This window comes from Xiphophorus couchianus, chromosome 6 (assembly GCF_001444195.1).
Source record: "Xiphophorus couchianus chromosome 6, X_couchianus-1.0, whole genome shotgun sequence".
NCBI classification, from domain to species: domain Eukaryota; kingdom Metazoa; phylum Chordata; class Actinopteri; order Cyprinodontiformes; family Poeciliidae; genus Xiphophorus; species Xiphophorus couchianus.
In genome coordinates this window covers 1,194,574-1,207,475 of record NC_040233.1, presented here as the reverse complement: position 1 = coordinate 1,207,475, position 12,902 = coordinate 1,194,574, and the positions used below count along the sequence as shown (strand labels likewise).

Below are 12,902 nucleotides of genomic sequence, written 5' to 3'. Positions count from 1 at the left end.
AGAATAGACGCTACAGTAGAGGATGGGGTTACATTATGCATCCATTAGATGGAACTGCGATAAAGGGAATGTCGACAAAATAGTCAGATAGGTCAGTCAAACTTTATTAATAGATTACAAACCAGCATTCTGAAAACTCTGTTCATTCCCAAAATGAACAGCTGTTGCTTCCTCCACTTCTGCACCATTGATTCGTTCATGTTAAATTCTCTCGCTGCTGCTCTGTGGGCTCTTTGCACCTCAGCTTCTGTGTTCGGGGAAAAGCGGCTCAATCTTTTCCGATCTATTGAAAAAGGCTCTTTACACTCGGTATTTGCAGGGCTTGTCCAAGGTAACAATTAATGATGAACATCGATCCGAAGCCCTGACAAGTAAGCTGGAGAAAAGTTTTTAAGATGTTCGCCTCGTTATACACAGATACGAAGGTGAGTTTTACTTTCTTTAAACTTTGTGGCTAACATTAGCTTTAGCTTATGCTAGACATTTTTCTTGTAAAAATGTGCTATTTAAGTATCTAAACATTTTTCATCCATTCATTAACAGACAATGTTTTTACCTTATGTTCAAGTATATTACGTGTGTTTATTGTCGTTAGTGTCAGAGACCAAGTAACGGGGATTTTACGGTTCAGGCTTTTTGCTTCTGAAGCCTGAGGAACAACAAGCCCATAGCTTAACAGTAGAGCAGCTCTGGTGTCAGAGTTCTAGTTCAGCTGACTGTTCAGGTTCAAAGTTGTTGCTTTTAGAAAAATGTGGTCCTGTTCCTTAAGGTCTCTGTGTTATTTCGCTTTATTAGTTTTGCATGCTTCTTGTGAAGCAGGACGGTGTTTACAGCAGTGTGTATCAGTTGCTCGGCTGTCAGGCTCTGGTCTGTTCTCTAGTTCCCATAAACTCTCTCTTTCAGGCTGAATACAGAAGTGAGTCCATGGAAATAACACAGGAGGCTCCTTTACCTTCTTCTTTAGGCTGAAGAAGTTGATCCGGAGTGAAGTGAAGGCTGTAAACTTTGCTGTGCGGCGTTAGCTTTAACTGGTAGCGACAAATATTTACAAGCCACCATCTTCTTAATTCAGGACCGCTTGGAAATCCATGAAAACTTAAAAGCCCATTATATTAGGAAGACAGCAATGTTCACAATATTGTTTTATTTGCGTCTGAAATAAGACTTTGTCTTTTCTAGCTGTCATGGTAACTCAAAGCGAAAAAAGAGAGCCGCATTTGCGCTTGCGACGTCAGCGCGGCAGGTGCAAAGAGCCCATTCCCCTGTTCTACTGTGTCACTGATCGCCTTGAGCTTAAACTCTGCGTCATAAGCGTGTCTCTTAATAGGAGCCATTTTGGGGTCTTTACACAAAACCCAGCATGCACCGCCGCTTCTTCTTCTACGGGGGAAAATGAAGTCGGCGGCTGCTTACCGTAGTTGCGAGACCTGTTGTGGCTCAATATTGGTCCATATATGAGGTGCACCGGATTATAAGGCGCACTCTCGGCTTTTGAGAAAATTGAAGGTTTTTATGTGCGCCTTATAGTGCGGAAAATATGGTACTTACTAGGATACTGTGCAAATACATCAAGACTCAAATGACTCATAACCTTTTTCAAATCACACATAGTATCAAGTATTTTAGCATTGATAACCTACATTAAACCATGTTATATAGACAAAAATTGTTCACCTTGGACCTTTTTCTGTGTTTTATTCAGAAAATAAAACAGGAATAGCATTTGTGACAAGTTATCAGTCTTATAACCTGTCACAAATGTAAGCAAGAATGTTTGGTGAATTTTTCATGGGTTAGGGTTATGGTTGGTAATAAATTTGATAAAATCCCAAATCATGAATTACTCTTTTTTAAATTCTGCCACAATCTCAAGAAAACTTGAGGCTTTTACCTGTGAAAATTTGGCCAAATCTACTGAAAGTTGCTACATTCTCATTCAGAAGATTAAAAATGGCATCTTTATTGTGGCAGGCAACAAGTTAAATGAATGCTAAAGGTCAGAGCTGATGCTTCATGTGCATCACAAAGTACTTTTATTTAGATTCTGTGATCTTAAATTACAATGTGTACATTTATTTTTAGATCTACTTGGCCAGAGTTGTTTTCAGTGTCTCAGATATTATTTGCTCTGTTTTTACTTATGCATTTGTTGATGCTCAATTCCAAATTTTTCTTGAAATCCTTTTTTTTTGCGTGGTTGTTTGTGCTACTAATTAAATGCGACCGCAATCAGACTTCAGTGTGAATGGTTTATCCCCTCAAAGTGACCCGTATGCACAGAAGAAGAAGGTCCCAATGCAGCATTCTGTTTATGGAAGTATTATTCAGCAATGGGGACAAACATGAGTGTCACAAAATCATAACAAGGGGAAGGAAGATAATAAAAAGGAAGCACAACCAGTAGCAGTGGTGTTTAGTGGAGCATTAATTGCAGCTTCTTTAGAGAAGTCTGTTTGGATGTGGAGGTGGACCAGGATGTGGGATTGTGATGTGATGCGCTTTACTAAATAATCATTTATTATAATCAATAATAAATGATTATTGATATTATGTTGAATCTATTTACAGACCAAATGCTTTTTGTTTCAGTTCTTTATTTCAGTTACATTGTGACATTTAGTTAAACATTTCCTCATCCTTCCTTTACAGGGAGAATGTGGGGAAAATGTCATTTTGCTTCTGTTTTAGATTGCTTTAATTTGTGTTTGCTAATTGTTTAAGTACTGACCTTTCTGAGCGTCTTCTCAGCAGAGTGGAGCAGCAAAGGCGCTGCTGAAAAACTCAATTACAATTAAGAGGGGTAATGCTCTGGGGAGTTATATTAAGTTACATTTATTCTTTGATTGACCTTAGATTAGTTTAGTTCTAATGATTTGCATGCATGTAAATATATATTGGTGCCATTTATTGTTTTAAGTTTGTGTACATAATGTTAATTTCTTGTTTTGTTTTTTAACAACCCCTTTACCTGGTATGCGTGTTGGAATTGCCCAAAGTATTCAGTAGCCAGCTTCTTTGTCTCACTTACGGAGTGGATGTCGTTTTCAATGTGACCTGCAGCTCCAAATAAATCTACCTCTGCTGCATTTTGTTGACTTGCCTCCTTTCTAAACGGAGAGCATCCACCGGTCAAAATGACACTGACTCAGACTGCTTTTATAAGTTCAAAACCTTCATAGTTATAAAATTCAGCTATTATTTTCATCCAGATTTACCATGTTTGGCTTCTAATAGAGCAGAATTATGTCTCACATCAATAAGATAAAAGTGGGATAAAATGTGGCAATGGTTATTCAGACTTCAGATGCTTTGAAAACTGTCAGATTTGGTTCCACATGGAAGTGGCTCCAATCAGATTTTGGGGGGGTGAAAAGATTGGAGTTGGTCTGTTCAGATTGCTGTATGAGCATAGCCAGAAAGGCTTGATAGTCTTTGTGGATCAGACAAAAGGGGGCCAGCCAGAGGGGCTGCAACAGGACCAACATTTCTGATAAAGCTTTTATGTAAGTTAATAAAACCCAAGAAGCATTGCAGCTGCTTCCTGTACTGTTCAAAACAACTCAGGCTCAGGATCTTCATTGGACCCACGCCAGAAAGCATATCCAAGAAAAGTGGAAGTGGTAAGAAAGTCCCACTTTTCTGCCTTAACCAAAAGGCAGTTCTTCAAGAGCCTCTGGAATTTCTGCAGCAAAACGTTTTCTAGTCATTTGCACAGTTTGAGTCCTGCAGGATCTTTGACTTTGCAGTTATGTGTCTAATGTAGGCCTAATGAGGTTTATACTTTTAACATCAAACAACAACTAGCTAAACTGTTAAGGCAATGCTGTTGTTTCCCACATGAGACATGTAAAGATTTTTTTATTTAGTTTATGTGTCAGCATAAATATACGTTTTGATTACATTAGACATTAATGTTTAACTGTCTCATTTGCTTGATATTCACTAATTCAATGACATGATTCTTCACTTTGTCAAGTCAAATGGGATCTAATTCTAAGGAAAACAGACTCATGTCTTTATAACTTGAGGATGAAAACCAGATTATTGTCACTTTTTCTGATTTTAGGTTTCTAAAGAAATATCAAATAAAATTCATCTGCCAAGTGGAAATGGAAAGACACCTCCACCCGTTACCAAAATGTGCCCCTCTGACATGGCAAAATGTGGACAGAGGTTCACTCCTCAGTTTGAACATCCAAACGTCTCTTCTGTTAAAGCCCAGATTCCAGGTGTGGCGACAGCGCTTCACAGGGCTAAGACGACAACAGGTTTAGCCAAGATGGAGGTTCAGCAAGCGCCCTCATTAAACTGCACCTCGGTGGCAAAGGTGTGGTCAGGGGAGAGGGAGCTGCTTACACTTCCAGCGAAACAGACAGAAGATATTCTTGTTATGAACGTGCCTGATCAGTGTGAGGACGAAGCAGTTGGACATATACTCTCCTCAGCTGTGGCTGAAAAGGTTGTAATTCCTCTAAAAGAACAAAATCAAAGTCCTAAACAGACAAATGGATTTATCAAGAAACCTCTTGATGCGAAGGCGAATGAAATGTTGGTTTCATGTTTACAAAATGAAAATGTTCATGAGGAGCACTGGATCCAGCTGTCGCCAAGGTTAGGGCCAAAGCAGCTCTGGAGTTCTGCTCACAAACATGAAAGTTCTCCTTCAGTCCCCAAACCTTTCTCCCGTTTGCCTGACGTCGCCTACAGGCCAAGCAGCATGCAGCAGGAACAAGACGCAGCTTTGCAAGGATCCAGGGATCAACCAGCATGGAGAGAAGGAGGAAGCCTGAGTTTCACAGCGACAGATGACAAAGCAGCTCCTCTTTCTCCACAGACTCCTGAATGTATTCATAGAATCCCAGATACACACATTAGTTCACAGTTTGGTAAGGAGGAGCCAGGTAATATGACGGCTTTTGAAGGCTCTTATATGGAATATAGTCACTGTGGTTTTCAAGATAATGATGTATCTGATGAAGACCCTGTGATAGTTTTCATAGAGGACACTGAGCCCTTTTATGTTCCTCTGTCTACCATCTTTGAGTGTGAGGAAGAGGATGAGGAGCTTCTGGCTCCCAACAGGACTCTGGAGGAAGAACCAGATCTGAAATTAAAATCTCCCACTAGACCTGATTCTGACATCTTAGGAAATGTGAAGACTTCTCCTCAATCTGCATCATTTTGTGACTCTGTTTCTAAACTCCAAGGCCAGGATCAGACAAATATGAACATGAAAATGTGTTCCAAAAAAAAGTTTAGTATAAAGTTCCCCAAACACAAACTGGCCGCCCTCAGCCAGGTAATGCGAACAGGAACAAACAAAAAAGGGAAAAAGGTTTCTAAAATAGTTGCACGTGACGAAGAGCAGAAAGCAGGAAACAGACCAATCACAGAGAGCAAACAGACCAATGAGGTGAGCATGAGCCAACAATTCCTCCCAGACAACTCCTCTGACAGAGACATCACTGCAGGTATCAGCCTGTCAAAGTCGTACCCTCGGGTGGAGGAGCTCCGCAAGAACACCTTAGATTCAATGAACAGTTTGGAGGAGTCCATCAAGCAGCTGGAACTGGAACTCTGTGTGGAAAGCATAAATCCCTCATCTGATGGAGCTCAACTTAAAGGAAGAGTGAAAGAAAACAGCGGCAGATCTCCCTCCAAAAGAGCAGCCAGTCAGATCGTGAAGAGTCAGAGAGTCAGACCACAGCCTCTGCTCAGCTCAACCAGCCAACAGGTCTGACGTTGTTTTGCAATCACAGTTTCCTTCCTTCAGTGGGTCAGCTGGTGTGGGCTCTTCACTCTTTATTTTCTGGCTTCAACTTTAGTATTGTAAATGTCTGCTAGAGGTTGTTGTTTAGTTTAAATATTTGTTCTCACTCTGAACTTCTTGCCATAGGATCTACAGCTATGTTTTAGTTTGCTCTTTAAAAAGCTAACTTGTTCAGTTCAGATCAAACATCTGGCATGCTGGGTTATGAAGCTACTCTCTTACACATCCTGATTCATTTCAGCAATATAAAAGAATTAATCTGCAAAAAATTTCTTCTGTGTATTGTTTGCACAATATTCATCTTCAAAACTACTCTGGCTATTTACTATTCATCTGATTATGGCTAAAATATGACAAATGTTTCTAAGCCTTACACGATGACATAATTAACCAATTCCTCCTGACACATATTAAACATCGTAGGGAAGTTTGGATCTTACTTTTAGAGCATACACAAACCAAGTCTCTACGTCCAATTTCCTATCATTTCTATTTCATCCTTGTAAATCCGACCACATTGATGTGACTTAATGTGTAGAAAACAGATGTGAGCTTGCTAGAGGTGATTACAGAAGCATTTTTTTCTCTCGTTGAATTGTAAAAATTTGCAGTTAACATGACAGTGACTCCTCAGCTGAGAGGAAGACGTTCTCACATTCAAGCAAAGAAACTTGCAGTTTTGTTTTTGTAGTTTTGTGCTTGTTTATTTTTAAACAAAAAATGTAACTTCTGTAATTACTTTTTACAAGCACAGATTTTTTATACACATGAATAAATTCACAATAAAGTCTCAGTTTACAGGGTGATACAAAGTATTGATAACAAACCAGTGTGATTTACAAACACATTTATATGCCATGGATTTTTTACACACACGCCTACACACACCCCCACACACACACGTCTGCATGCATACAAACACAGTGCCATCTACACATGCACAAAACAGAAATTCTCAGTCATTTTATTTGACAAAGTTACCAAACTCAATTCATAAATGATTTTTAGGGACAAAACACATATTACTGGAAGTTGTGTCCATAAAGTCCCCTCTAACCTTTATGTTTCAGTAATTGGCAGATGGCAGAAGCCCCTAACATTGTATTCTAGTACATGGCTTTGCAACCTGTGGCTAAGAGTAAAAGCAGGAAATTATTACATGAAACCTTCATGACAGAAAGACACTAAATGTGTCAGTTATTTAGGTTATTTAGATTTATTTGTCCTGTTACTTGGCTGGAAACTGTGCAAATATCAACATTCCGTGTATGAAAGTGTAGGCATCACTTTATTGAAAAAGTTTTATATTCTTCATATTAATATCTGAAAGTAAGACTGAAATGTTTGCTCTTTAGCTCAAAATCTGTTTTATTTAACTGGACTCAGACCAAAAATTTATTTTTGGATTGTAAATGTTGCAGAACGCTGTTCTAGTAGAAAGTATATGCCAATACTTCATAGTCATTTTCTTACAAGAAGTAAATAACAGATATTTACAGAGTTAACAGACAGGCTGCTTGGATTTATTGAGAAGATGACCCAAGTTTGGAAGAGTGGCAGCTGACTAAGATTTGTTTTCCTCTCTGTTTGCTAGAGCTCCAACACATCTGCTGAGCGGCCCCACAACAAGCTACAGCACGCCCCCTGTGGGTCACCTGAGGGAAGGGCAGAAGTTCTGCAACAGCCCAACAAAAGCAGGTAAACAAGAAAAGAATCCTCTCAAAACGCTAAAGTAAAAGGAAGCAAACTATCCAAACTTGAAAGTAGCATCTTACAGTTTACTCCTTCAGTTTGGCTGGCAATAAGGAATCCAGTATTTATAGTTTACTGCTTCCCCTGATCTGGTAAACAATAAGAGGCCCACCCCAGTGCATTGTGGTCCCTTTACTTCTAGAAATGGCAGCCATAGTGCTTTCTGACTCATGTACAAAAGACAAACAACAAAAACGAAGCAGAAAATTATTATGCATTAATTTGCAAATAAATCTAAAAATATATAAATAAATACATAAAATATCTAAATACATAAAATTCAAAAGTAGTAAGATAAGAAAGAACAAATAGCTCAAACACACCCTCAATCCTTTGAAAAAATTCAGGGAGGAAAAAAGCTGCATAAAAGAAGTGCGTTTGAGTGTTTTGCTGTTAACAAAGTTTATAATAGAGTCAAGGTAATATAATAAACTATTAAACATTCAATTGGACATCATTTTCCTGTGTGCAGCATTGGGCCCAGCCAAACAGAACAAACCGTACAGAGAGTCAATGTGATCAGTCATGTTCAAGGATTCAGCTTGAACATGAATCCTTAAACTCCTTGAAAAAAAAAAACTTAAATGGCTCTCATACACAGACATTAATATGATGTACAGAAGTTTACGTACAATTATTGACATTAATGTTACATTCATGTTGAGTTTTTTATCGAAGCATTTGAACTGCTCTTTTTACAGAATGGAGAAACTATGAAGTATACAATTGCAATGGTTATTAAAGACTAGAACTGGAACTGCATACTGGAATGTATTGTGGATTTTCTCCACACATTGACAAACATTTGCATACACACTCAAATTATTTGCAACTGTGCAAAATCTAGGTGATTACCTTTATAATTATTAATATTTTCTGAAAGACAGTTTTCAGAGAAACACCAGAATATGTTTTATTTGTGGTTTTGGTTATAAGTTGTTTTTTTTTTTGCTTTTTATTTATGGTTTTTGGTTGTTTTATTGTCTTCCAGTTCCAACTGGAGTGTTCTGTACAAAATTATAGTTTATTAGTCTTTCCATCTGTTACTGATTGAGCAGATTTGATCTTTTTATATGATTTTTTGCACAGGGGCATCTTGTGAGTTCTTTCATTTTCTGTAGAGAAAGCATTTAGCCACAAGGAAAGTAAATGCTTTGGTTAAAATTCAAAAGCTTTTCAGTTTAAATGATAGTATTCTAACATAAACCTGTTATGATAGAAAATCTAACAGTCTTATCAATGGAAACCCCAGAGCTTTGTGCTGTTTACTATTTTATTTTAGGTAAAAAGATGTTGAATGTGTTGCTGTTTGTAGTTAATGTTTCTGTAAGTACAGTAAGCAGACATTAATAGCTCCAGATCTTTGTAGTATTGTTGAAACCACACATAGATATCAAATATAAGTGAAACATATATATGAAACAACACACAAGCAGTTTGTTAGCAGGTCCTGCCTCTGCTGGAAGCCTGGCAGGTCTGAGCCCTGAGAGTTGGAGCTGCTGTGTGTGCTGCACAGGGCCGTGGTGGATTTCTAAACATTGTGCTGTTGCTTTATGCAAAGTTCTGGAAAACACCAGTTTACCTTTTACATCCTCATCGCTCAGAAATCCCTCCTATTCTGGTGCTTCTTCACATTTGTTTTTTCCACTTTTTGTAATGGGAATCCCCCCCTTCAGCCTCCTCCTTCTCCTCCACATGTCTCACACTCCTTCCTCTTCCCAGACATTCAGGAAGCTTTCTCTTTTCCTCATCATCTTCCTCATCAGTTTCTCCAGCAAACTTCCCACCTTGCTTCCTTAGATCTTTGTCTCCACAGAGTAATGATAAGCTGTCTGACTCTGCATCATGTCCTTCTAGCAACATGCTGTCTCATCCTCATGCTAACACTAGAAGAGGCCTCTAAGCAGCAAGAGCTATCACTGTCATCTCTACAGCTACCACTGCATTCTACTCATCAGCTCCTCCCTGCCCACCCGCCGCCTTCTTCTCCACCACATGATGAGGATGTTGTTAATGGACTCCTGAACTGACAGTGGGAGTACAGTTCAACCATCTGGACTCCAAGAATAAAACAAAACAACCAATGATCACACCATATTCCTGCAGCAATATTGTGTGTGTGTGTGTGTGTGTGGGGTGTGGGGGGTGAGAGAGAGTGACTGGACTGCACCTCGCCACTTCAAGCCAAAAATATGTATGCACGTATCTCTTAAAAATAAATGTTAATATTCGCATCCTGTCTTACCTGTGTAAGCTATATTTATTATCAAATATATTTTAGCAAAGTAATTATAGACGGTTGTAAGATAGTACTTATTAATAGATACTGTTGATTATGTACAACTGAATAATTTGCAGGTCATATGTGAAATAAACAGAATCATTGTAGAGTTCTTGCTTACATAGTTTTCTGTCTCTGTTGAGGTTTAGAACAGTTTGAAGTTTTAACTGTTTGACTCAGTAGAACGTGACTTAGAGGCTCCATGTGCAGACAGATGGCCGAAATGTTGAGGACAGATGAGATGAACAGATCATGCAGCTGCAGCAGAGACTGCTGGACGTCTTTGACATAAATATTGATCTAGTAAGTCTTCAGAGTCATGGAGGATGGTGATGCTGTGGGCAGGAAGCATCTCCTGTTGTTGTCAGTATTACAGTGGCTGTGAAGAAGCTTCTGACTGAAGATGCTGTTGGACACTTAGAGTTGTATAGATTGTTTTTTATTTGAAGAAGAATCCTTCTTTGCATCACCATCATCATCATCAACATCATCATCATTTTGTCAAGTCCAAAGAGACTCTTGTATGAGCAACTTCCAGAGCCAGAAGTTGTTCATCCCTGATCTAACTCAAAATGTTGTAATTCTGCATTCCAAAATATGGGATGCAATTTTCTTTACTGTACCACAATAAGTCTATGGCCAGAATTCATCAGTTATTGCACCCTGGAACTTAAATGTCTTTTCCTTTTTTGTTCCTCTGGAACACCCAAACACATATGCGATACGAATACAATATTAGTATCTCACATTAAGACTAAGCTGCAGAATATTCTACATTTTAAAACCAGAAATATAATTCAGTTTAAGCTGTGAACTGCCAGATGTCCAGATTCAGGATAACATGAGCAATATCAGCTGGCTTAGGCTGACTGTAAAAACTATTTTCTCTACTTTTGGCATACTGAAATATTTTTCATGTGTAATATTAAGTCACAAACTTAATATTTCAATTGAGATATGAAATTCGTAACTCAATTTTATGAGCTATGAAATTGAAGATAATTTCAAAGCTAATGGTTTCAGTTGGTTTGAAGAACAGGCACAGGGACAAAGAACATGGAAATACTCTAAATAAGAATCTAAAATGTCAACTAAAGGCATGTTTTTGCATGGAGAACTTGTACGTCATCTTCTTATTAGATCTGACTTGAGGTCAGTCTGTCTTTGTTTTGTAGAAGAGCAATGTCAACTCTTCCTCTGTTCTGTTTCTTATATAAAATATGAACATTTGAAAAACACATTGAGCAGAAATGCTTGTATTTCCTGTATTTATTTGTGTGTATTGTTCATATAAAAATGTTTCTCCTGACTTAGCTGTTTTTTAAGCCTTAAGAGTCTGTCTCTTGCAACTATTAAACGATTTCTTGCGTGGTAATCAAAATCTTCTCCTGTTGTGCTGAGATGTACCAGCAGAGGGCAGTAGAGGCTCGTCTTTCCTGACACAAGCAGACCCTCTATCAGTTTGTTTCTGTTTAAAGTTCTAAAATTCAATCCGGCTAACCTCAAGTACTCACCATAAATCCAACAAACAGGACTGTCAGTGTTTGAAAGTTGATCTGGAAAGACTTGTTGAAATTTAAACAGCCAGAGCTTTGTCTTAATATATATATATATATATATATATATATATATATATATATATATATATATATATATATATAATAATAATATATATATATAGACAGTCCTTCAGGCTAAAGCTTAGATCTGAGTTGAAGCTGCTTTGATATAGAAAATAATAATTATGTTTATTCATCATAAAAAGACAAATTACAGTGGAAACAATTTTGAAGACATTTGAAAAATCACAGCATCATATTAATAATGCCCTGCTTATAACCAGGGCTGGACTATGGTTGTATGGGGCCTGGAGCAGAATTAAACCTGGGGCCCCTCTGCCTCTAAGACCATAACCACAAAAGCAGCTTTCATTCCAGACTTGTGGGACCTGATAGAGGAAACCAAGTTCAATTGGCTAAGCTCAAAAGCAATCACTGATAATTGGTTATTATTTGCTGACATACGGATCCATTCAATAAATTAGATTATTATTGAAACTGACATTCATTTTAGGAACTTTATCACAAAGTGAAATACATCATATAGATTAATAACACATGAATATTTGAAAACCTTTATTTCTGTTTATTATGATGTTTTTCCACTTACAGCTGATGAAAACTTCATATTTGAATGACTAAATCAGTCCAATAAAGTATGTTTAATGCCTGTTTGAAGGATATTTTTTCAAAAGGTACTTTTAATCTGACAAACGAAGCTCATTGGGACCTACTGTGTATCCTAATTTATTGAATATGACTATTTGTGAGTAAATTATTAGAAGATATAATAATGACGTAATGAGCTCAAATACAAAGAAAAGACTCGACTCATTGGTTCAGATTGTAATATGGTAACATAACAACCAGAAAAAAGATTATTCTTTGCACTTTTACAAAGTAAATTTGCCAGTTGAATCAAATTTCAAACAATTTAATACCTAATGTATCTCTGCTGAAGCCATCAAAACAAATGTAATATGATTTTCATTCTCAAAAAACAAATACATAAAGGTAGACCTGTGGTCTGTGTTAAAATGTAAGTATTTGTGGGCACCTGACTGTGTGGTGGTTAGAGTAGCAGTGGCTTAGTTTGCTTATTTCTTGGGCTGGTTCTGACTAAAACACACACTGAAAGGCAGAAAAGTTGAGCACTAACAATGGTCGGTACGTGGGTGACCCAGTCCAGTCCTGGAGAGCCAGAGTCCTGCTCCAACACACCTGGATGATAACCTCAGTGGCCTGGGCTCTCTGAGCAACACACCTGGAGCTCAGCAGGACTTCCTGAAAGAAAAGTTCAGAAGCTTCACTTTCCTTATGATATAATCACTTTATTTTTCTCTTCTTCGTTATCTGGATAGAAACAATATGGTGTACTCCAATCATCCATGTTCCATGAGTGTAATGAGATGGCCCAGCCCTGTAATTGGTAAAATTATTAGTCATTATATCCATCGTATGCTAATTAGCTCATAAGTTAATTTGTTGGGCCAGATGAATCCCCGCACCCACTCTGTGTAATTAGTCTGTAATTCTTCTG

The 12,902-nt window shown here is 37.9% G+C and overlaps 1 protein-coding gene across 7 annotated transcripts in view; it reads left to right on the top strand.

Moving 5' to 3' along the window:
* LOC114146227 (sickle tail protein homolog) overlaps positions 1 to 11,112 on the top strand; it is a 44,600-nt gene extending 33,488 nt beyond the window's left edge. For 5 of the 7 annotated variants that reach the window (XM_028020114.1, XM_028020109.1, XM_028020110.1 and 2 more), the window contains 3 exons: positions 4,067 to 5,734; positions 7,365 to 7,468; positions 9,380 to 11,112. In XM_028020114.1, the coding sequence (XP_027875915.1) occupies positions 4,067 to 5,734; positions 7,365 to 7,468; positions 9,380 to 9,425 (1,818 nt within the window). In that variant the 3' untranslated portion in view covers positions 9,426 to 11,112. Of the gene's footprint in view, positions 1 to 4,066; positions 6,342 to 7,364; positions 7,469 to 9,379 lie in introns of those variants that run through there. The other 2 variants (XM_028020115.1, XM_028020113.1) reach the window with 2 other exon arrangements.
* The last annotated feature ends 1,790 nt before the right edge of the window (positions 11,113 to 12,902 follow it).